The sequence below is a fragment of the Syzygium oleosum genome, unplaced genomic scaffold (genome assembly GCF_021117445.2).
Source record: "Syzygium oleosum isolate NSW1041296 unplaced genomic scaffold, Sole_v2.1 Sole_v2.37, whole genome shotgun sequence".
Taxonomy (NCBI): Eukaryota; Viridiplantae; Streptophyta; class Magnoliopsida; order Myrtales; family Myrtaceae; genus Syzygium; species Syzygium oleosum.
This window is the reverse complement of record NW_026607521.1, coordinates 827,276-853,051: the sequence shown is the minus strand read 5'-3', so window position 1 is coordinate 853,051 and position 25,776 is coordinate 827,276. Positions and strand designations below refer to the sequence as shown.

The 25,776-nt window shown below is 39.8% G+C and overlaps 3 protein-coding genes across 4 annotated transcripts in view; all 3 read left to right on the top strand.

The window, feature by feature from the left end:
- LOC115688599 (probable transcription factor PosF21) overlaps positions 1-25,776 on the top strand; it is a 59,391-nt gene that overhangs the window by 21,616 nt on the left and 11,999 nt on the right. The gene's annotated exons all lie outside the window — the stretch shown is intronic.
- LOC115688616 (3beta-hydroxysteroid-dehydrogenase/decarboxylase) lies at positions 768-9,067 on the top strand. Of its 2 annotated transcripts, XM_030614501.2 has the most exons (12): positions 769-1,112; positions 2,055-2,144; positions 2,252-2,385; positions 2,494-2,664; positions 3,058-3,174; positions 3,255-3,334; positions 3,879-4,077; positions 4,762-4,879; positions 5,920-6,094; positions 6,746-6,902; positions 8,155-8,221; positions 8,312-9,067. In XM_030614501.2, the coding sequence occupies exons 1-12, from the start codon at positions 833-835 to the stop codon at positions 8,473-8,475; spliced, it is 1,752 nt and encodes a 583-aa protein (XP_030470361.1). In that variant the 5' UTR covers positions 769-832; the 3' UTR covers positions 8,476-9,067. The 2 variants fall into 2 exon arrangements, with proteins under 2 accessions (XP_056161287.1, XP_030470361.1); XM_056305312.1 differs by lacking the exons at positions 8,155-8,221; positions 8,312-9,067 and adding an exon at positions 7,643-8,144 and having other exon boundaries at positions 768-1,112.
- LOC115688597 (flowering time control protein FPA) lies at positions 10,283-23,837 on the top strand. Its single transcript, XM_030614465.2, has 6 exons — positions 10,283-10,709; positions 13,767-14,012; positions 15,675-15,764; positions 16,060-16,979; positions 17,511-18,844; positions 23,464-23,837. Exons 1-5 carry the CDS (start codon positions 10,404-10,406, stop codon positions 18,823-18,825), a joined length of 2,877 nt encoding a protein of 958 aa, XP_030470325.1. The 5' UTR covers positions 10,283-10,403; the 3' UTR covers positions 18,826-18,844; positions 23,464-23,837.

The window sequence follows — 25,776 nt, the reverse complement described above, 5'->3', positions numbered from 1 at the left end:
GATAAGACGTAAAAGGAAGGGCAAAGAAAGAAAATCGATAGTTTCCGTTTACCACCAGACAACACCTTCGTGAGAAGGTGTCGATCGCGACTCTCGCATACAATAAAATCCTCACCGCATCATTTGCCAAGCTGCCGGGCCGTGACAATGCCTATTGTTATCTCCCTTGCCACTTCCCTCCTCTCTCGTCAATTATCATGTTTATCGCGTTAAATAACGGCATGTCAATATTTTGACGGTATATTCTACTGGCAAATGATAAATACTGTTATTTCTTTATCCGTGAGAGTTAAATAACCCAAGGTGAAGAAAATTGGTGGGTGAAATCGAAGAGATAATATATAGGGGCGAGTGTATCAAAAGTCATAAAATTTATTATGAAAGAGTAATTAAGTTCCCAAATTTTTAAAAAGTGCAATTGAGTTTTAAAACTCGTTATGCAAGTGTAATCGAGTTCTAAAATTTATCAAATTGGTCCAATCAAGTCATTCTGTTACATTTTTTGGAAATTTTAGGACTCGATTGTATTTTCGTGATAAATTTTAGGACTTTGAGTGCATTTGTTCATAATATATGAGTGAAATGGAATGGATGAGAAAACGAAAAAAGGGAAATAGTGGAATCCCCAAAAGGATTTGACCGGGTGACCCGGTCACCCGATTCCCGGGGCCCGCCCGCCCGCCCGCCCCGTGAAACTTCACGACCGTCTCTTTTTTTCCTTCGTATTATAATTTCCCCGCCATCATCACCCCCCGCCCCTTGATTTGATGCGAGCGAAGCCCCCCTCTCTCCCTCCCCCCCTCCCTCTCTCTCTCTCTCTGCGTAACGGAAAATGGCGGCGATCGGCGACAGCTGGTCGGCCACCTCGAGCCCTAGGAGGCGGACCTGCGTCGTCATCGGCGGCCGCGGCTTCGTCGGGCGGTGGCTCGTCCTCAGGCTCCTCGAGCTCGGCAAGTGGATCGTCCGCGTCGCCGACTCCGACCGCTCCCTTCGGCTCGATCCGTCGGCGGAGCGGGACGAGGCGGCGGCGCTCCTCCTCTCGCAGGCCATCTCCGCCGGCCTGGCTTCCTACCATCACCTCGACGTCCGCGACCGATCGTCCGTTCTCGCAGGTGAGGAGAGCCTGATTCGCGCCTTGTGCATGTGATCGGACGTAGAAACGTGGACGGTGAAGATATGAGGAGAAGGAAGTGTGAGGTCGGGAAACGTTTGCCGTGTGGTGTGTTTCGGCTGTTGTTCTGCGTATTGCGTATATGGTGACGTGGCAGGAGGTGGTTGGGAAAGTGAGGAGAGATTGCTGCTGAATCAAAAGGTTTACCATTGTCGGGCTATGTTCGTTGCAAAATCTAGGAGAACCCCAGAGAGATTGCTGTGTGGTTCATGGAGTTGTGTTTATCGAGTATTCTGCAGCTGGTTAACAAATTTGACCCGGCCATTCCATTCCACGACTGCGTTTGCCCACGTGTTATATGGGAACCAAAGTTTTCTCCTTGCCATGTGACTATAGTCGCGGTCATCATTGCATACTATCATGAAAAAAACTTTGCATTTCAATTTTCATCTCAAATTTAAGAAATGAGCAGCACTCTATTCTCAGCGCTGAAGGTGTTTGACCGCAAAATAGCGGGCTATTGTACGATATAATTGCCATATTAAAACAAAAGGAACAAGAGAAATGTTTGGTGTAGAATTATGATTTGAATGGTTGTTGTCTCCATGGCAGCTAACTAGCATGAGTAAGTTCCAGTTGTGCTTGTTCACCTGTAATTGGAAATATCATGCTCCTCGATTTGCAATCTGGTTGGTTGCTCTGTTTGAACGTAAAATAAAATATCTGAGCATTCTATTCTCACAAAAGTGTGTTACGGATGCTATCTTTCTGGTTCTGGGTTGAGAACGAGAGAGAGGTACCAACTGTCGTGTTTAGCATGAAATAAAACTCGTCAGATCTTCTTTTTCCCATTTCTTCCTGATTTTTGCTGCTTCATGGTCTTATTCTTCCAATATAAAATAGGAATGACCGATCCATTTTGGTTTTGATATTACCTTCACAGTTATCAAAGGTTCACAGGCTGTGTTCTATACGGATGTTACCGATTTGTTGGGTCAAGATTTCTACAACTCTTACATGATCATTGTTCAAGGTAAGAAATTGCTCCGTCAGCAATAGTAAAACCATGTAGAAAGGTACTTTTGGAATTAATACAGTCGGGTGGTTTAGCTGTTTTAGCATCTTCACATGTCGATGCAGGTGTAAAAAACGTCATAAACGCTTGTAGAGAGTGCAAAGTCAAACGGCTAATATACAACAGCTCTGCGGATGTTGTTTTCGATGGTTCAAGGGACATAAATAGTGGAAATGAATCATTGGCATACCCTTGGAAGGCATGTATCTTTCTTTGACGGAGCCGTTTTCACATTCTATGAGGATTTCTTTCATTCATCCTTTCACGCACTAGTTCCTTTCGTGATCTTATCTGTACGATGAAGCAGTATGCAGACATGTTGAGTGACCTCAGGGCTCAAGCGGAGGCACTGGTTTTGTTTGCAAACGATATTGACGGTCTCTTGACATGTGCCCTTCGTCCTAGTGGCATTTTTGGTCCTGGAGATACGCAGCTTGTGCCAGCAGTTGTAAAGCTAGCACAATCTGGCTGGATGAAGGTTTGCGAAATTTCCGTGCACTTCCTCAATTAATATAAGTCGCCACATTTTGTATTACTGAAGTTGTACAAGGTCTGTATATGTTATTGATTTTTATGCCAGTCTGCATTGTATTACAACTATTGTTGAGTAGTATGATTGGAGCAACTCATTCTTATCCTTGTATTTTATTTTCCTCATCTCTTTTTGTTCCCTTATATGACAATTTTGTTGACCAAATTGAATGTTTATGCTACCAAATGTTCTTGGTAATGTAGTGGATTTACTCTGTGATCATGGCAGTTTAGTTTTCGTCCCTGATTTGTGAAATTTGAGTCTTCTTATTGTGATCGCATATTGCTTTTTTAACTCCATCAAGAATCATTTTTAAGGTAACAGAACTTCTCATTTCAGTTTATCATAGGAGGTGGAGAAAATATGTGCGACTTCACCTATATTGAGAATGTAGCTCATGCCCATATTTGTGCGGAAGAAGCTTTATGTTCTCGGATTGTCTCTGTAGCAGGAAAGGTATTGCTTCGGTTACATCACTGGCCACTGATCTCTTTGCTATCATGATTCTACTGTTGCTGATCTTTGGACTGTTTTAGGCGTTCTTCATCACTAACAATGAACCAGTGAAGTTCTGGGAATTCATCTCTGTCCTATTGGAAGGCTTGGGATATCAAAGGTGAAGGGAAATCTTGATTGCACTAGCACCATCTATTGTAAATTTGGAGTTAGTATGTAAATCACTGTTCCACAAATCTGAAAGACTATGAGAATCGCATTTGTATTGCACCTATTCCGCTGATTATATTCTTAAGATCAGTTGTTTGTGTTTTTTGTACTACTTAGTTGAATTATTTAGTGTTGAACTTTACTTGCTAAAGTGGTGGCTTTTTCTTTGTCATTTTCTTTTGGGTTTGGAGGATGGGTTTGAGGGGGGTGGGATAGATGCTAGTTAAGCAATTTTTTTCTCAAGAATAGGTTTGCTCATTTAACAGCTTTAATAAATAACTATGATATCAAGCTTTAATATTTCAGATGCATTGCATTACTTTTATATTTGCTTAATTTGATTTCGGATTTGGTTAACCGGTTGGTATTTGGTTGTTGTTTTCCTAGAAGTGTTTATACACCAGTAAGCTTGTAATTTTGACCCTTTTAAAACCGACTGTTCCCAGTAATAATCACTTCTCCTCGCTTGCTAAGTATCTGTCTCTTGATTGCAGGCCTGTCATAAAGCTGCCTGTTAGCATGGTCTACTATTTTTTCTTGCTTCTTGAAGGGATATTTGAATCATTGGGCATCGCAAAGAACAGTTATATGCTGTCAGCTCGCCTTTCTGTTCAAGTAGCCTCCCGGAATAGAACCTTTGATTGCAGTGCAGCCCGGAAGCAAGTTGAATACTTGCCGATTGTTTCCCTAGAAGTGAGCATCTCCTCTTAAGCTGTTGCTTTTAGCGCTTTGCACGTTATAGAGTAGGTTTTGCCAGATTATTGGCCTTATCTATGGGCCGTCAATGGTCCTTTCAACCGTGAGCTTCATCAAAACTTATGTTGGGATTTCCTTTTAGGTGGAAGAGCTTGTTAACTTATTGGGGAATATGCAAAATGTCAATCTCATTGTCTTTTAAGTTTTGACAATGATATGTAGTTTCTCAGGCTCTGGTAGTTGCCATGGAACACATCTTTTTTTCCCTTATCAACTTATATTTGGTTTTTGTAGATAATTCTTTTGAGCATTAGCAGTATCAAGCAGTTCTCTTTCACTTTGCATATATTTTACTCAATCCCAAAGTAGTATACAGGAAAACTGCTACATTTTTGGTCCTCGTCTTGGGTATTATTGCAGCATGTTTCTCTTACTTTTATACTTGCTATGTCGTCCTCAACTTGGATGTTCGCTTCATTGATTTGTTGCCAGTCACCTTTTGTTCCCTTACTTTACTTTCATTGGGATACTAGGATGCTCAATCAAATCATTTTGCAGTTAGGGGTATTTGTGGCAATGTCAGTGATAGTTTTGAGCTTTCCTGCCACAACATGGTTGTCCTTGCTTAGTCTCAACAATGTGAGTCTGAATGTGGGTATTCACTTGTTATTGCTCAAACAGGATGGCATCGCAAGAACCATTGCGTCATTCTCTCATTATTCCAGAGACTCATCTTATGGGGGACAAGGTGATTTTCCCGATCAGTCAAAAGCAGATTGGATGCTTGGCGGAGGAAAAGGTTGTATTTTCTTTTTACTCCATGATATATAATTTAGGTTCTTTAGTGATACCACTCTTACTGTGAAAATTTGTTTTTGTAGATTCATAATCAAACTTTGCTGAGGTTTTTATTAGATTAATGAATTAATCTTATTACTCTGCCAGAAGAAATGGAAACAACCTTATTTCTCATTGACCTTCTCCCCGTGCTATTTTTTTTTTTTAATTAATTTTATCACAAGGAATCCTCCTGAGGCAGGTAAACCCCAGCCCATGAATACCTGTGCTAAAGTTCATTAACCCATGTTTTGGTGCAAGTGCTAATTATGTTGTGTTCAAGCGAAGAATTTAACTAAGTTTAAAAGTCTATAAATCAACGTTTTAAATTTACTGTCCATGGTGAAAAGCTACATTTTTAGTCTTCTTCTGAAGATGATTCTGTTCAGAATAAATTTCTTGGTCAATAAAGCTCTTTAGATATTTGAGTCTACAACATAGATCTACCTTTTCTGTATGCCTTCTCCAAGTTGCTGAATGCTGTTTTCTGTAAAGTGACCATTACTTAATTTAGTTATTTGCATGAATTGAATAGTGCAACTGTTCCCGACCAAAAAAAAATAAAATAGTGCAACTGTTTCTTGACAAAATTTCTATGTCCTAATGTAACTGTAACATAACCTAAAAATTCAGTACATTCGTTCTGCCATCGCTCTTGGTGGAGTAGCAAAGTGCAGTCAGTTGTTGTGGTAACATGTAATGGCAGGATGTTTTCAAAAACATACATTGTTTGTCTCTGATCTTTTACAGCTTTTTCATCCTTTGCCATCATCATTATTGCAAAAAGAGCCTAATTGACCAAACGTCAGATTAATTGATGAAGAAAATATCCGGACCGGACCTAAGCACAGCTGCCATTTCTACCCATTGAATAGGCTAGTCTGGTCTCACTATGAAAGTCCTTCTAGTTTGTCTTGTTATGCGGTGTCATGCATGTGACAAATACATGCTTCATTACGAAACTTTACTGTCTAAATTTTCTGACATGTCATGCTACTGCAGTAGCGGACATTTTGCTTTGGAGAGATGAGAAGGAGACATTTGCCTACTTTCTGGTATCGGTGGTGTTGTTTTACTGGTTCTTCATCAGTGGAAGAAGTTTTATCTCATCTACTGCTTATCTTCTACTCATGATGATGATGGCACTCTTTGGGTACGGTTATCTGACATCAAACCTGTAAGTATAAATGCTTGTTACTACTACAAGTAAGATCTTTCTTTTTTTGCCATCCTTTTCTAGGTTTTCTGTCAAAAGTTTCTCTTAAGCTAAGTCATTTATGTGTCCCTGCAAAAGTTGACTAATTCAAGTTCTCCCTCTGCTTAGTTCCTGTTGGCCTCTCTTTTATGCCTAACCAGTGATATAGCCATACTTTTTCTGTTGGAGGTTAGAATTCTGCTAAGGCTTGTCAGGTGCTTTGCTTTTGCCTTTAAGCATGAAATATTCTTGGTTTGCTATTTGATCAGTGACTGTGTGGCAGCTTTTTTTTTTTTTTTTCTTTTTTCTGTAGTAGTATGCAATATAAAAATCATTGTAGAAACAGTATTCATTATCCTCACAGACAGGAATGCAATACATACTTTCCTTTAGCAAGATCTCTAGGGTAAACTTGTTGGCTTTATCGGCAAGAGCAATTGTTTACACGTAGTTTTTAAATGTCTCGCTATGTATAAAGGCCTGGGATCCCTTTTGCATTTGAAAAAAATGATTTTCTTGTCCGCAAGTACTTGAAGACTCTTTATACTTCCTCTAGAATAGTGGCTATCTTCTGGTGTGTTTTAGCATTGACTCACTGAAATGATAGATCATATGCTTGGTTGTTTGTAACAGGTTCGATTCTAATATCAAAACAACATCTTTCTCTTGTTTTGATATGCAAAAAAGCATAGTGGAAGAGTCGCTTGGGAGTATCATCTCATTGTGGAACAGAGGGGTCCATATTATTAGATCGTTGGCACAAGGAGAGGATTGGAACATTTTCTTTGAGGTATGACCATTGGTGTCATGTAATTTCTTCTTAAAGCATAATGCGCTAAAACTGCCAACTTTTGCAAACGGTATGACCATGTTGGGCATGTGCATTCTTATGTTCTTTCTTGAGAGACGGAGAGATACCTTGTGTGTCAGGTAGAGTATAGTACTTTTTTGTCATTCAATCTTCTGGTTTCTTTTGGCCAAAAACAAAATCTTCTAGTTTCTAAGAAGGCCTACTCTTTTGTACTTATGGATGCAGTTGAGCAGCCCTTAGTTCTGTAAGGGTCATTTGTCAGTCAACTTTTATATCATCACCCCTAAAAATCAAACTTTGCCTTACTTAATATTGCTGGATTAGAAATCACTGCAGCCTTAGTTCACCAGAAAATTTGTCATCTTAGGAAGAGGGCGATGAGTTAAGGATTTACCCTAGATGAGATATCACCTTGTTCGAGGAATCATAGATGTGTCGGAGTAAAGGATCATCAATGAGGGTGTTCAAGTGCCTGTAGATTCATGATATGTTTGACGGGTTTACCATCCCAATAAGTAGATATTAGTGTGAAATAGGAGTGACTAGACTACCATGGGTGCATTCACCAGAATTATCCGGGCCTTCCAAGCTTACACTCCCAGCATCAAGCTTTTTGGCTAACTTTTTCTACTTTAATTTCTGCGATAAAATATGTCTGCATAACTTGATGATAATCAAACTTTTAATTGAGTAAACACTGACGTTTCGACTTTTACAAGGCTGAGGAATGAAGGTTTTGAGATCACATCTCATCATAGCAATTTGAGACTTCAGGAATGATGTCTTCTGTACTATCACAGCAATATCCACTCATAATTACAGTGTACTACCCCTGCTTTGCCCTTTCTGGTTGTAGTGGTGCATCATGCACCGCTTGACTGTCATACTGTCTAGTCTCTTTGCTGAAGAAAAGATTTAGTTTTTCTTTGCTTACTTTTCTGGGGCAGGAAGAAAAGATCGAAGGTTCTCTCATGAACAAGGAACTTGATACATTGCCAAGTAACGACTTGAACTACTCGGGAATATCGGCACTCTTTATCATTTTTTTCTCGGTGAACCACCTTGGTTGTGAAATAACATCCAATGTATGTGGTAGCGGACAGATGCATTCGTCTTGGATTTTCGGGTTGCTGATGCTCAATTAGCTCTATATCGCTTGGGTCTAAGTCGCATACTAACAATGCATTTGGAGTTATAAAGTCTATTTACTTTATTTTTCAAACTAATGCAGACTGCAGTCGCTATGTATTTCTTGAAGCTGATTGTATCATATTACCTGACTTTCGCAGTTGGTGCAGGTAAGAATCAGTGGCTATACACAAGTACAGATTAAAGCGGTTCAAGATTTATTATTTATTCATCCTAATTGATGTTATTTGCAATTGCAGCTCTTGTCTGTTCGTTTACTTGCTTCTTCCTTTACGAACAATACGAATTGGAGATCGATGCACTTGAAAAGGTTCTGATGAGCGGAATGAAAACCTTGAAAGAATGGTTGGTGAGTTTCTTGCCTCTTTCCACGACGCCACATCGCCGCAAGCAAGATTGGTAGCACGAGGACTCGTCCAAATGCGAGAAAACTGTCTGCAACAGTCGACCACTGATCACCTGAGCTTGACAGCATTGTCACTAAAATGTAGTTAGTAAATAGCAATCTCACTCGGGGATCTCTATCCAGGCACAGTGATCGATCGTAGAATTGAAGTACAAGCTCTCCTTTTGAGCCTCTAACCAGGTTTCGTTAGCGTCGAGAAGTTTCGGAAATAGACTGTCCTGTCCTTTACAACACATCTGAATCTGATGCAATCAAGCACACAAGGTACAGACAAAGTTGACATGTAAACAGCAACCGTTCGAAGGACCACAATGGTTTCTCTCTCTCTCTCTCTTATTTTTTCTACTTGTACTGTTGAACCGGCCTCAAAGCAAGGAATATGTTTTACAACCTTGTCGGACATTTGGCTATGAGCACACAAGATAGATTATGACAACAATGTATCAATAGATGTTGTCTTAAAGCTTCATTAGCTTGAGACTTTGAGAGTTGGGTCAAGGACGTCGATCTGATCGGGCGTGACTACTCTGATCCCGGATGGTAGAACCAAGCAAAATTGTAATATGATTCCTACATGTCTTCTTTTTCACCTTGGAGAATCAAGCCATCAATGTCCGTGTTGGTACTATAAGCAATGTAGAATTCCTTCTTAACGGATTGATTTACCAAATTTTGGATTATAACGACTCAATTCATGAGCGGGTGGTTTGCCGGTTGTGGCGACTTAACGGACTAGGTTTCGATATGTTCTCGAATTTCGTTACGTGGTCTTTCCTTATCTTTCTTAACGTCGTGGACTTGTTCCGAAAAGGGAGGCATGACCGAGCGCCCTATATAAATAAGAAGAAGAGACTGTTCTCGTTTCAAAGGAAAGGCCGGGCTCCAAACCCGGCACCTCGTTTTTTTTTTTTTCTGATGAAGTCGTTATTGACGTTGGCAATGTTCTTGCATTGTGCCGGAGACTCCAACACGATCCTATTTCAGGAAGGTTCCAAGTACAAAAGATAAGCTCCCTTCTTACATAAAGGCCGTTGCCGCATGATTTGCTCTTGTATAAAAGACGATGGTTAACATGAACGAAAAAAGATAAGGAATTTCTTTAATTTTCTTTTCAGCTTCAAATCAATACTTTAGTCGTTCTGAGTGGCTTCTTTATATTGCGTGAAAAGATGCTCTCGATTATATAGAAAAAGGGGAGGTACGTACATATTCAAATCGCTTACATCCAAATATTTACGTGTTAATTGATACGGGTATTCATGAAATCTTCCCGCACGAATTTGAGTTTGAAATTATATCGTATTTTTTTTCTTTGTATACGATTGACCTAAGTTAGCATGACCTCAATTTTCTTTCGTATTTTTTCTAAAATTAAAATATTGTATGAGAATTTTTAAGTGAGGCGGTTATTGAAGCTTAAAACTCTCGTTATAAATAAATATTATACGAGAATTTTTCTCTCCCTCTCATTTCGTTACATCGATTATATAAATATATATAGGCATAAATGCATTGCAAGCCCTAAACTTTATCACGAAAGTAAAAGTAAATCTTAAAACTTGTCAGGAAAGAACAATTGAGTTCTAAAACTTTCAAAAAGTGCAATCAAGTTATAAAATTTGTCAAATCGGTTTAATCAAGTCCTTTCGTTTATTTATACTTTTTAAATGTTTGAAGATTCAATTGCACTTTCTCGATAAATTTTAAAATCCGATTATATTTTTTGAAAATTCTAGGAAACGATTGAATTTTCGCGACCACCGTAAGGACTTGTGTGTGTATATATATCGTCCTCTCGCCTCTCTCTCGCGCGATTTCTCGAGGACACACTTCAATCCCTCTTTTCCTCCCGAGCTCTTTTCTATCTGGTCCGCAATCTCTCAGCCCAGCCACTCCTTTCTAGGGTTTCCTCCCCTCCTCCGGCAATGCCGCCTCCGAGCAAGTCCATCCGCCCCTCCCACCACGGGGCCGCCAAGGAATCGGGCGGCGGCGGCGACCACGAGACGCCGCCGTCGAACAACCTCTGGATCGGCAACCTCTCCAGCGACGTCACCGACGCGGATCTGATGGACGTGTTCGGCAAGTACGGCGCCCTCGACGCCACCTCGTACGCCGCCCGCAGCTTCGCCTTCGTCTTCTTCAAGCGCCCCGACGACGCCGCCGCCGCCAAGGACGCGCTGCAGGGGACCTCCGTGAAGGGGAACCCGATTAAGATCGAGTTCGCTCGGCCGGTTTGTACCGCTCTTTTGTGTAGATTTATTCGGCCTTCGCGGTTGCTCGTGCTCCCTTTTTGTATTTGTTCCTCTCTTGGTAGGATGCTTGATGTTCGTCTGGAACAGCAATTTTGTGGCTTCCGTTATCAATTGCTGTGCTTTGATTCGATCTTCAGGTCTGGTATGTTTGGCATAAGATCGCGCTTGATTGACCTGGCTAAGACACAATTACAAAGACAAACGGGCTCATATCCTGCAAATTGGATTTCGAATGCGTTCGCAATGAGAATTAGGTTTAGTTTCGAGACGTAAGTAAAATCATAAGAAATTGGAAATACAAATCTTTTTAGTGGCACGGGTTGCGAATAATGGGGCCTCCTCCTCTTGAGTATAGTCCAACTCAACTTGGTTTGTCGCGTTACAGGTCTTCTGCGAGTTTTACACGATTAAGGAACTTATAATGTCTACATAATCGATGTTTTCTCACCACCGGTTTTCCCTCAAAGAAGAAGGTATGTGTAGGATGGTCTAAGTGATAGAGGTGTTAGTATCTATATCATGTGTTATTTCACAGTACCAAGGGCGTAACCTTAAGCTCCGCATTCGAAGATGTAGCTTAATCTTTGGCAAAGCAATAATGCTTATAGATGGGAAATCTGTTTTCTTTTTCTTCCCCCCCGCCTCTTCAAATTCTAGACAAGATCATTGGAGAAATGAGCTCTACACAGCTGCTAGGCTAACAATCATTTGGCAGGCAATTTATCAACTTGTAGGGAACTTTATTGATGATTCTCGACTTTGTATACCCAAACCTATGCTCCACTGATATCTGAGTTCTTCTTCCAGAATTAGAATTACTGTCGAGGAACAAACAGGGGTTTATGATTTTAAAAATTTGGCTGTTCAAAAGGTAAATTGTCAGATGATACATAATCCTTTTAGAGGAGAACAGGAAGCTTCTTACAAGCATGGTTATTTTCTTCCTTTAAATTGGAATCATCACATAATGCCTCAATAGGGGGTTTTCCTCAACAACATTTTTTTTTTCACGCCGCTTTCCGCTCAACATCTTGATGTGGAGTTGTGATGATATCTATTCTCTGAACATATTGTCTGTCACAATAATGTGGCTATGAGCTTCCCGTCCTGGCCATGTCCCTTATGGACTTATCCGGTGCGTTGAGTAGTATAGGGAATGTCAGAGTAATCCTCGCCATTTGTGGGACTCTGAATATACCGATCCTTTTTGTGAGAAAAATCTTTATAGTCTTGATGATCGATGTATAGAATGATTCAAAAGCCATCCCGGGAAGCATATTACTGCAAAAGATATAGATTTTACTCCACGCGATGATATGTGAAGTCTGTCATTCCTATAACAATTTAAGATATTGAGAAACGAAAAAGTGAAGCTATGGGTAGCAAGTTGCTGAATCGTGGTTACCTCCCGCTGTAGCGATAGTCAACTTTTTGATGAGGAAAGAAAGTTTGACTATAACATCATTCTACAGGTGACCATCCATATTGGTAAACCTCCATATCGGTCATAGTACATGCAGTTGTTTTGCCTGATTTGTATGTCTCTTATGATCATGCAATAGGTGGTTTGTTGGAAACTTTCAAATGTTATGTAACTTCTTTCTCTTCATGCAATCCAAAAAATTAAGCTAGTGACCATTCTCACAAGTTTCTCCTTCTCCTCACATATTAGCAAAACGATTTTGCAATTTGCGAAGCTCGTTGACATACCCTTTAGTCCTAGTCACGATGTGAACTATAGTTATTTAGTGTGTTGTAATCCCTTGCACTTTGCACAGATGAACTACCATCAACCAGTGACTGCCCCGAATTTCTTGAAACATCTCTTAGACTTTCTAAGCAAAGTAGTGGTTGTAGGCAGAGCTTTACAAGATATGGTTTTCCACCCTTGCATCTGCTAAGGTGTGACTAATGTCAAAGAAGTAACTAAGAGTTCCTGCTCACATGACTAAGCATTTCTTTGGAAGTTGTCTTTCCATAGAAATACAGAGCCAAATACATGGAAATCCACAAGTTCCATTAAGCGTGTTGGGCTTTGCGACCCAGAATATTGGGCCACATTAGGGCACCATTTACCATCATTAGTGTTCTTGATGGTGCTTGAAACTCAACAAATGTAAGATTGTTTAAGTTTATGGTTAAGTTAATCAATCTGAAATCAAGCTGGAGATATGTAATAGAAGGCCTACATGAATATATGAAGCTCAGTTCTTTAGTTTTGTTTTTAGGTGATACTTATTAAATCGTGATAATGTAGATCTGGCAGTACCATTGACCATATTGGTACCTCATGAAGTCTTTATATGGCTGTTTCATCTTTTAAAGAGTTATAGAATTATTTTTTCCACTTCTGAAAGTGCAGTGGCAAAGTTTTCTGGACTTTGCCCATACTTCCCAGTTTTTTCTTGATGTAAATATATGAAATTTGTGTTGATATAGCTGTAGCATAAACCTTCAAATGGTTTGTCTATGGATATTATTAGAACTTTTAGCTCTTAAAAATTGTTTATTTTTGGTGTGTAAACGGTTATGTCCCTTTTTACTTAAAGTTGATAATGGATGAATCTCTCCTCAGATATTTCTGGCCATGAATAATGTCGAGGCATGTGCTACCTTCTTTTTTTATCTCATCTTCTTTTTTCAGTTATATATTGGAGTTCCTCGTCATTCTTATAAGTAAGTTTCCCATCATTAGTGTTAGCTGATGAGAGAATGATGCTAAATTGGTAATGCTTAGATAGCTTAAATTATATTTCATGTCTGGGAGTAATACGGTAGGCAACGGATGATGTTATACAAATAAAAGATCAAAATTGTGTATTTGTATGGTTGTCCGTTTCAAATGTACACTGCTTTGTTTGAATTTCTTTGTATGTGATGTCGTTCTTATTCTAAGTCTATGATGGATTGGATGCTGTGTTAGTTGTTGCTTTTGGCAATATCTTGTTTGTGTTGAACATGTTTTCTAGTTTTGTTCTTATTCCCTCCCTTTATATAGTTTGCTAGCATTGTGTCCTTACTTGGTGTTGCTTTTAGGCTAAACCTTGCAAGCAATTGTGGGTTGGAGGGGTCAACCCAGCTGTTTCGAAGGAAGAGCTGGAAGAGGAATTTCTCAAGTTTGGAAAAGTTGACGATTTCAAGTTGTTTAGAGACCGCAATACTGCATTACTGGAGTACGTCCGAGTGGAAGACGCTATTCAAGCTATGAGAAACATGAATGGAAAGCAATTAGGTGGTGATCAAATACGTGTGGATTTCCTGCGATCTCAGCCCTCAAGAAGAGTAAGTTGTTCTATTTTAGAATCGAGGGAGAAATTGTACTTCGACAAGTTTAAGTTATGTTCAATGAGCCGTAGCTAGTTTTTTTATGTTTGCATCTTTTTAGGAGTGGAGTGCTTCTTCAACTGAAGTGCATGCTATTTTAAACTTATGCAACTGGTTTATCATTACTATAAATCCAACGTTATTGTTACACTTCGTTTGGATGGAGTAATTATGAGGGATTAGAGAGGAAGAGAAAAGGTTAAAAAAAGAATTCATAGTTTCGTATTCGGGATTGAAATCAAGGGATTTGGAGGGATTACTATATCAACATTCCTTGCCTTTTCTAATCTCCTTAAATAACTCTAAATCTGGAGGGATTTGGAGTTAAAGGGATTGTGGGAATTCCACACATGTTTTTTTCTCACTTTTGTATATTCCTTTTATTTTGACTATGAAATGAATTGATTCTGATTACTTATCATATGATTATTTGTTCTCTTTTAAGGGGTGAAACACACTCTTTTCTTGTGGATATTTCACTTTCCTCATATATTTTCTTCACTGCTATGTTGTAAACCTAGGTTATTTTTCATGATGAGATTCCTATTTTAATTTCAAATAAATACATTACTTCTTTGTTGTTGAATAAAGTGAACTTATTGTGAACTTATTTCATTTTCCTCAAATATATATATATATATATACACACACATATATATTTGTTTAATGAGGCTCCTTTGCACGAGTTTATTTTGATGATATTGAACCTTTAATGGGCTAAAGGCCTGTTACTAAGGTTAAATTTCATTTATTTTATCTAGGGAAAATGTAAAAAAGATGTCTTAGCTTTCACCCAATAACCATTTGCATACCTATACTTCGTAAAATACCAAATACATACCTGATTTTTACCTTTGGAGACCACTTTGCGCCTTCACATCGATTATCCTTATGTACCTATTTACGAAAAGACTATTTTCTTTCCAATAATGCCCTTCTCTAAATCCTAAATTCTTTCACCCACTCAAAAACACCCAAAACGTATTAAAAACCAAACCACCTAAAGACCAAGCAAGAGGCTAAAATCAGTTTGCAAGGAGGGGCAATTTGGTCTTCAATGTGGAGGTTTTAGTAGAAGTATGTTTATAGTTTTTGCAAAAATAGAGATATTTAAGTGGTCATTGGGTCAAAAGCGATGTATGTTTTTAGTATTTCCCTTTTATCTATGAAGAAGTACAAGGACAATGTAGCCATAAAGATACAATTAGATTCCTTTCCATTTTATCCTCTTCTTCAACCAAACATATAGTGGCCTAATTCCTGTCATTTCTTTTCCTTCTTTTTTTATAAGGAACCAATCCTTTCCCTTCTTTCTTTTCTCTTCTAAGGTCATTATCCGGATCCTTTCCATTCCCTCCTAATCCATACAAACCTAGTGTTAGTCACACTATCTATTGTGTGACGTTGAACTCTGCAAACATATTGTGATGCTCCTTTCGATCAGATGAGCTTGCTGTTGCGGTTAGCTGTTTTGTTGATAATGTTATCAGAGAAAACTTTTTGGTTGACAGTTTTTCCTTCAAAATTTTTTGTTGTTGTGTCTGATTAAGATGTTATAGCTGTTAGAAAAGTTTTCTTGTTTAAGTGACTTAACAATTTCTGATTTTTCTTTCTAATTAGGAACATTGGGCTGACACTCATGACTCTAGGGAGTTTATTGGTAGGGGCATGGGGCCTACTGACGTTCATGCAGGTTCTAAAAGGCAACAGGTGAGTCAAAAAAGTTCATCTTGTGGCTTTGGATGCCTTGGTGTCTTTGACAGTTCCATGTCTCTTCAGTTGGTTGCATCTGGAATGGCTTCTCTGTTCTGTTTCCTGCACGTAATTTTATTTCAGGTTCTTAATTGTTTGCTGATCCAAATACATAAAGTAGGTTGTTTCTTGTGTATTAATTCGAGTTGTTGTATTGTTTTATTAGAAACTCGATTCAAACTCGGACAATAAGATTTCCCTATTGCTTTGTATTATTCACTTGGTTCCTGATATTGTGACTTCTCTTTTGCAGCTTTCTCATTCTTCAGGGTCTAGAAGAGGAGATGGGCAACCTAGTAAAGTTCTGTGGATAGGTTACCCTCCTTCTGTCCAGATTGATGAACAAATGCTGCATAATGCAATGATATTATTTGGAGAGATTGAGAGAATCAAAAGTTTTCCTTCAAGGCATTATTCATTTGTGGAGTTTAGAAGCGTGGATGAAGCCCGTCGCGCCAAGGAAGGATTGCAGGGCCGTCTGTTTAATGATCCTAGAATAACCATTATGTTCTCCAGTAGTGACCTGGCACCTGGCAGAGAGTACCCCGCGTTTCATCCAGGAGTTAGAGGGCCAAGGACAGAAATGGAACATCCATTCCGGACCCCCCAAATTGATATGTTTGGTCACAATCATCCGGCGGGTCCAGGTTCACTTCCACATGGTGTTGGTCAAAATATTGCGGTAAGGCCTTTTGGTGCTTCAGAATATGATGATGGTGACCTGCCTTATGGCATGCAAGATGTTAATGCAAAAAATCTGATGGGCCCAAGCTGGAGAAGGTCATCTCCTCCCTCTTCTGGTTTGCTGCCTTCTCCTGCTCCAGGTGTTCGGACTCCTGTGAGGGCCTCTGGTTCATGGGATGTGTACGATGCTAGTCATTTTCCTAGGGATTCCAAGCGGTCAAGGATTGAATCTTCTTTACCTGCCGATGAGGCATCTTTTCCTTTGAGGAAGATAGATGATCGTGGTTCAGCAATTGATGTAGGTATTCCTGGCCCTTTTGCAAATTCCCATGGAAATGGTCGTCTGAGTCCAATGGGTGCAAGGTTTACATCTGGAGCTGGTCAAGGCCCTGATGATGATTACATCTGGCGGGGCCTTATTGCCAAGGGCGGAACACCTGTCTGTCATGCTCGATGTGTGCCTGTTGGTGAGGGGCTTGCTGCAGAGCTGTAAGTGTCTGCTCTTATATGTGAAATCATGACCCAATTTTTGTGTATATGTATGTGTGGATATAGGCTGCCCCGGGAAATGGGGTACAATTTTTTATTCAGATGAAGTCTTTGGAACCCTGTCGTAAAACTGGCTATCTCACTGACTGCTTCATTAATGGCAAATTCTTTCTTTGCAGCCATCTTTGTTGTTATATTTAGTAAATCTTTTGACATTGTTGTGAAGAAGCATAGGCTACAATTCTTTAGGGAAATCAAATCCTAAAATTGAAGTATAAAACTAGTTATTGAACTGGCTGTTGTGGCAATTGCTAATTCTTTATGTTATCGTGCCAGTAGCTCAGTATTACGATTAATGCATTTTTCTCAAATTTAGGGGTTTTAGATGCTTGAGTGGTTGCCTGAATTAACTCCTAGGATTTGTCGTGTTGTAAGATTTCTACTTTGTTTGGATACTGTATCCTACCTGAGGATGGTTACTAAAGTTAAACTGAGATGGGTCTCTCAATCCCTGATTTGCCTATTTTGCAGTCCTGAAGTCGTCAACTGCTCGGCTAGAACAAGTTTGGATTTGCTAGCAACACACTATAAGGAAGCTCTTGGTTTCGACATTGTTTTCTTCTTGCCAGACAGCGAAGAAGAATTTGGTTCCTACACTGAATTCCTCCGGTATTTGGGCTCCAAAGATCGTGCTGGTGTTGCCAAACTTGATGATGGCACCACCCTATTTCTTGTCCCTCCATCAGAATTTTTGAGGAAGGTATTAAGGGTAACAGGTCCTGAGCGTCTGTATGGAGTGGTCCTCAAGTTTGCTCAGGTTCCTGGCAATGCATCTGTGCAGCATCAACCACACGAATCGGTGCCTCTTTCCCAATTTGCTGATGTGCAGAGGATGCCTGCTCTCCAACCTGAGTATGGATATCCATCCCCTAAGCAGGAACAAGTTCTTCGAAGTACACCAGAGGATGCAAAACTTCCACAGCAACTGCTGTATCCACACATGGGTGAGTCCTCTGCAATGCGTTCAGTTTCTCACGAACAGGCACACAGCAATGCTGCCGCAGCATCCCAAGCTGGGGTTGCTTTAACACCCGAACTTATTGCGACTCTAGCTTCATTAATTCCTGCAAGTACACGGACATCATCTGCAGAAAGTTCTCAGCAAAACTTGAGGTCAATGTTTCCTCCTGTTGTACCCAATAATGAACCTTCATTACAAGCTTGGAAGCAAGAACATCAAGCATCAGATAGTGGTGGGTATTCAGTGCAACAACCTGGGAGTCAGTTGAATCCTCCGATGTCATCAGTCTCCCAATTTCAGCCTTATACATCTGTCCCAAGCACAGCTAGCCAGTCCATACAAGTGCCGGCCATCCTTCCTTCCACCCAAATGCAAGAATCTGTGCTCAACGCTTCACAATATGCCTCAGTTTCTAGATCATTTAATAATATCCCTTCCCAAGGTGGACAGTTTGCAGCTTCCATTCAGCAGTATCCAGTTGAAGTTCCTCCCACTTCTTCTGGGTTATACAGTTCACCACTTTTACACCAGCACGGTTCTTCTGGCTTGGCAAGCCAGGTTCAAGGTCCTCCTTTTTCTCAGCTACAAACTGTCGTTCCCACAACATATACCGATGTCTCCAATCAACCACAGCAGATTCAGTCTTCTGCCTCTGGGGCTGCTCAGGGCACACAAGATGAGGTTGATAAGAATCAGCGCTATCAGTCAACATTGCAATTTGCTGCGAACCTCCTCCAGCAGATACAGCAGCAGCAGCAGCAGCAGCAGCAGCAGCAGCCAACAACGAGCACCCATCATGGGCAAGGATATGGTGCTGGCCAATAGAATTGAGTTATGGTTGCAGGTAATTTCTCTCTCTGTATCTGATGTTTAAGTGCATTAATTCATTTTGAATGATATTGCTGACATCCTCAAAGTTCAACTGGTTGGTATGAAGATAGCTCTCTCTGTATGTTTACCGTGTGTCTGAGGGCTCACTTTTGTCTTACTTCTTTTCAGTCTCAAGCGCATGTCTTTGCACTACCTTTTGACTTAAGAAGTGGAAATGTGCATTGTGTAATGATAGTTACTGGGTGCCTAAGCTACCTAATAGGTATTTAAGTTGCTGGCTTCTGACAATGGTGTGTGTTTTGTGAGGGTTCAGATTTTTATTGGTTGATACATGGTTCATGATTTTCATTCTCACATGCCATCTCCATCCTATCTCCTCATTCTGTTCCTCTGAACCAGTCATCTACCATCACATTGATATTAACTAAATGAAGCATTCATTTTGTCAATTTCTTTATGACGTGCTGCAACATGCTTTTGTGTTACTTTCTCTTTTTCTATCTGGATGTCTGCCTTTGTTTTATCTAGGGATGTCAGTTGCATAATTTTCAAAATGACTTCGGAGTTTAATTGGCTCAGTTTAGATAAGGGCAAATACCACAAAAAATTCCAAACTATGCCCATTGTGATACAACCCCAAACTTTTTTTTGTGTCGCCAAAAACCCTAAACTTGCCCACCGTGACACAAATACCCCTAACTTTCTTTTGTGTCTCAAAAAACCCAAACTTATACACGCGTGACATATATGCCCTCTATTTCAGTTCCATACAGCGTTTATTTGTCACATTGGTATAAGTTAGGGGTTTTTAATGACACAAAAAAAAGTTTGGAATATTTGTGTAACAATGGGCAAGTTTTGGGTTTTTAGTGACACAAAAAAAAGTTTGGGTTATTTGTGTCACAGTGGGCATAGTTTGGGGGTTTTTTGTGATATTAACCCTTTGGATAAATAATACTTAAGTTTTTTTTTTTTTTGAGAAAAAGCAAATTTTTCCTCGGATTAGAGGTTGTCTTGATATGCTGTTCTAGGATAAAAAGATTTTTTGTTAAAAAATCTGTGCATGGTTGTGATGTTTGTCTCTTTGGTGTTGTCCTTTTTAACATACTCAAGAACTTGCCTCATGCTTGTAGTCTTACGAAAATGAAAGTTGAGCTTCAGATAATGTGATATTTTCCCGGTTATCTCCTTGCCCTTTTTGCAAGCTTCTCTCTTCTCTGTGTGCTCGATCATCTTTTTTCTTCTGTGCTTTACCTTGCTTTGGCTGGTACTGAGCTTGCTGTTACTTGGTGCCTTGATCTTTGGTTCATAGTTTAGACAACCTTTTTTCCCTTTACATGCTTCACATTATCTCGGTGTCCTGACCTTTTATTGTTTGGTATCATGCACTGTTGTTGCAAGTATACTTGTCTGTATCTGTTGTGGTGTGTTAGCTGGTATTTCTGAAATTCACTCACTATTTCCTCGGAGTACTTGAAACTTCCTATAATGTAACTAATGATTTTCAATTTGTATTGGCATGTTTAGTTTGTCTAGAACGTGGATCATTAGAAATATTTTAAGATGACAAATATCGACACGGACCATTCTAGTCTCTCCAAATTATTCTAGGACTTAATTAAAATCGTCAATGAAACAAGTAGTGCTGTTGAACTTTCAATACCCGAAGAGATGCAAATCATGTTCGTAAGGATTTGCAGATCTTTTAAAATTGGTAGGGCGACTGTCTTTAACCTGAGGTTCATAGTCTAGAGTGTTCTTACTTATTCTCACTTCATTCTCTGGGGTGAGAAGAAAACCTTTGTGAAACAAAGAACAACCTGTTTTAATCTGTCAAATTCAGTTTGGCATGTTTATTTTGGTGGGTTGGGCATCTACCAACAAAAAAATTGGATAATCCTTGCTCGAATATGTTACTAATCATGTCCATATAGAGATTATTTTGTCTGGAGCACGATACAAATTGCCCAAGGCGAGTGCTTCAATGAACCTCTTCGCACATGGTTTCTCCGTTCAATATTCTTCTGTCCCTTTTCCTCCCCCCAATCATCGAAAAATCCGCGGGCCTATTTTAAAAACCTGCATTCCCTGGTAGGGTAGCCACTTCACAAGAATTTGGACCTTATTGCAACTATTTTTTCGAGATAGTGAATCCTCTTGGGACCCCGAGAACCATCATCAAGCCACTTGATCGCGATCGCTCATTACCTGCTTTAATGTGGTGCTGTTATACCTAACCCACTCATGAATGCTTTTACAACTAAATAGAATAATCTGGAGTGTGAATCGATTGCCAAAGCAGTCCCCAACCTAACGGTAGCAATTAGAATCGCAAATTTTCATGCACCTGTGATAGTTTGTAGACTCGTCAGTTAGTGCAGCTGATTCTGAAAACTTATAGAACATGATTTAATAGATCACGATATATCGGTTGGCCCAAAGTGATGATTCTATAAAACATAGTGTTCATTTGATCCTCATGCCATGATAACTAGCCAACCATAGAGATTGACACCATCCATTGCTATGGATGGCTTTCTGTTTACAAGATTCTGTGAGTAAATTGTTATTCACGGAGATCACTGGAAAACAAATGGCAAACTCCCGCACGCGTTGTTACACCACTATTGCCGCTACTGTTTGGTGATTCTAAGCGGATGTTGGTTAACTGAGGATGTCCATAGGTGAGTTAGAGTGTTATAATGAGCTACAGGTTTGTAACTTTTGGTCATATCACGTGTCATATTTGGAGATGCACGTATAAATACTAGTGTTTTGGACATAGATCCCTTAGAACTTCAATATTGGGCGCGACACACGATCTATTCTATTGTCTTATCCTATGTCTATTGGAGATTTATCAAGGTCTTGGTCATATTTATCTCCTTTCATAATTCTAAAGGGATAGTTCTCTGAGTTAAATTGCAAATGCAACCTGTTGCTAAGGATGTTTCCTCGCATAAAATTAATTGAACTCTGATGCGGAAAGGGCACTATAAACTTGTCAGGAATAGTTAGAAGCCATGACTTTTGTTTCCCAAGTCTTTCGGGCGTAAGGACAGCCTGTGTGACTTCTTAAAGGGCTTTGTCAATTTGACTCTTTTGTTGTTCCAGTTTTACTTAATCATATTTTCAAACAGTACATTCCTTGGGATGGTTCGTGCCCTAATTTTAGTTTGAAATCGCTCTCCTGGAAATTCTAGTTGAAAATCCTTATTTGAGGAATCTCTTACTGCCGCTGCAATGCCTATTAAGTCCCTGTGCTTGTGTTGCGCATCATTATTGCGTGGTTGTATCTGTCACACCTCGTGTACAACTCAGTTCTGAGTTTGAGTTGCACAACATGACTACATAGTATCGTGATCAAGCCAACACTCTGCAACTCGTACAACATTCTGTTTTCTTCCCCCATCTTAAGGTTGTATTACCATCTCCAAACTTCTTTAGAGGAATTCTGCGACCCTATGTGATAATTAAACTTTTTAATTAGGGTGGCGTGACTTAAACAATGAATCTTTTGATTAGCGAGTGCAATTGAGTATCGTCAGAAAAGGGATGATGATGGAGGTTTGTTGGGGGTACTTCTGTGGATCCGTCTCAGCGAGGCCACGGTAATCAAAGCAAGGTACTTCTCAAGAGTAATGCCTTGATTATATAGTACCCTACGAATTGAGTTGTGAAGAGGGATGATTTTTAGCACGGTGGTTCATGAAATCTATACTTTTAATTTTTATGAAGTAGGCTTTCGATAGAATCTTTCACCATTCACGTCTATCTTTATCACTCTCATTGTTCAAACCACCGCCATCAAGCTCACTAGTTCTTGCCCGATCAATCAATTCGAGATTGTCAACTGTCATTGCCAACCGACTAGGTCTTTAGTTGAAATTGATGATTCATTGACAGCTCTGATTAGTCATGTCTTGTAATAGTTGGTTTGAACGATTAACACCTGGACATTGGATCTGGGTCAAAATCTGTGCAACTCCACTCGATTGAACTTTGGTTGATGCCCCGAAATGTGGTCGTTGGATCTTGGCCTCTGGGGTTGCTGCCGATTTGCCAGTCACCGAATTTGTCTCCATCGGTTGGTTCCTGACGTCGTTCCTAGTTGTCCCGGTCATTTCCATCGCGATTCTCGTCCCCCAATCATGGGCAATCGATCCCGATTACTCTAGTTGGCCTGCGTTGATAATTGACTAGTTCTAAATCTAAGTCCAGATTTCGTGTTCCATGAGAATTTCTTTCAAATAAACAGATCCTTGATGAAAGCTCGTAGGCGTGTGATACATTTGATTGTTTCTAGGTGTAGGCTAGGGGGGTCTGACAGCAACTGGGTATTCTTTCCCACGACTAATCTCCCATTAAAATCGCATGTCTTTCTATTTTTCTGGGGCAATTCTCTCAAATAGGGAATCGGGGACGGGCGAACACGTGTTGGGGGAAGATTCTTCTTTCGTGGGAATTTTTAGATACCCAAGAAATTGAATAGAACATGACTGAAACAGTGCACGCAACTACAACTTCCCTTTGCTCCTTTCCAGATGTCTGAATAAGCTGCTCCTTCGACAAAAAGGTCCATTTCACCAAACTAATACGGTCTGCGTTTTTGGCCATTTTGGCGAATTTCAGGTTACATAGATGGCCGTCTTCGCTGTGGCGGATCTTCGGACTAATTGGAAAGAGACATGTCATCGCCAGTTCTAACGCGAGTCAACTAGCGTGTAGTCTTCTTCTCTTCTTCTTTTTCTTTCAGGGTTTTTTTTTTCTTATGAACTCTCTTTCCCTCTCTCCCTCTAACCCTTTTTTGTTTCATGGGCTTTTTATATTGGAGTTAGTTTTTGGGTTACATCTAGTTTTATATTTTGTAAATGGACATGGAATTTGTAGCCTTAATTTAAAATCCCTAACGGTGTACTCAAAAGGTGCTTGCTTTTAGCCTAATGTTCCTTCGTTTGGTGTGTAAATACATATATATCAGCGACGTAGCGGTATTATCATCGCTATTCGACCAGTATTATTAAACAAAAGTCGCCTCCGTTTGCTATTTAGATACGTGCATCTAAACTCCACATTCTCAATCCGTTAAAAGGTTAAAAAGAAAGAAAGAAAGACCATTTGACACCTATGCAATTCTCCTTTTTCTCGTACGCACGGATGGACGTACTGACTTTTCGGAGAAGAGCAACAAGAGGAGGAGGAGGAGAAAGGATAGCGGTAACATACATACATGTTCATCTTGTGATCTCTAGTAGCGAAAGTTATGACAACTATTACATAGTCTTTCCATATGGTAGCTCCTTGCCTGTTATCGTGATTCGCCCCCCCTTTCTCCCTATTTCTCTCACTCTCGGTCTATCGTTGCCCGTTGTCGGGTAGCCAACGTCAACAATCGATCTCACTAGTTGCCAAGGTTTTAACAAGAGCAATTACGTTGTTAGTTGTTGCTGTTGGTTTCCTAAGTTGAATAGTTCGTGTACGAGAGACGCTACAATCAAGAATTGTTGGGTAGATCAAGAAATTTTTCGGTCTCATCAGATAAAGCGTGCCCTAAGTGCACACTGGTTGATTGTGAACGTGGTCGAAACCACAAAGTCAACGAGAGACATGGACCGAGCGATTGGTGCATTGATTCCCTCCACTTTGTCAATCAATCAGCAAGTCAAGTGTCACAAAAATTTTCTAGGCCCTCCGGCTTCTCCTTCTTTATCGGTAAAATGTTCCCGGTCATTAGATCTAATGAATTTCATGTAAATTCACCACGATCTAAGCACAAGAAGTGCATTAGGTGCAGTTCACCCGTGCACCGAATATTTTCTCTTGCTCAACAACCGAGAAAGAGCGCACAGTAAAGAACGAACCGTAAACGACCATGAATTCATGAGATTTCGGCGATACATTTTTAATATCATTCCTCATAAGTCTACCCCATTATAAAACAGAATCATTGACTTTATCATAACTAGCATACAAGAACTTCACATATAATCAATTTATTTATTTTTCCCTCTTTCTTTAAATAAATTGAATTAGAGAATAGAGACCTCCTTCTTCATAATTGACTGCGTTCATCCTAGCATTAGTCTAAAGTGATTGGTCCAATAAGTTGGAAGTCACGTGGCACACAGCGGTGCTTCGCCTTGTTGTCCTACAATAGGATGAGAATGATACACATGAAGAAAATTGGAAGTAATCAAACAAGTGGGCGATCGTCGAATTGCTTAGTCGTTGGTTTAATGTTGTCATTGTAATTGAATGAAATATTTATAATTTATCTCTTGGCATGGTTAGGTTGTTGAGAACATATGGTGTAGGTGCGACTCAAATGCTGAGGTCTTCAACTATGCCAAGCATATTTTTTTGTTTGTTTATTAAGGTGCTAATTTGTCTTAAACCTTAGTGTTGAGGTCTAGTCTCGAATAACGGAAGATCCCCGCGATTGATCACGATTAAAGAAATATCGATCATTACGCATAAAGTCGGCCGGGCCTAGACATTCTGAGATCAAGAAAGGAACCGCATACCCCGACTCGCCCGTTTGCACCTCGAGCTTGGGAGGGTCTAGCAGGCTGCTAGGTGTGTATAAATTACCTCTCTTTTCAAAATTTCACACCTTAATTACGCTACGAGGTTTCAAACTAAAAGCATAGACTTTATACCTATAAGTCTAACATTGTACCCGTAAGCTCAGGACGGCTATAGAAACTAAATGGCGTCGAGTGTAAATTACGAAGAATAGAGTCTCGAAATGAAAATATGGAAAAGAAATGTAGGTTTTGGAATTGGAGAACGTGAAGTAGATTTAGTAAGATAAATTGGTCCTTTGTAAGTTATCCCTATATTTCTATTTTCTCCATTTTAAAGCTCTCCGTTCAAACTCTCTCTAAGTAGTGATTTACTTGTTCACAAAATAATACTTCAAGTAGTGATGGAGTCGTCTTGATT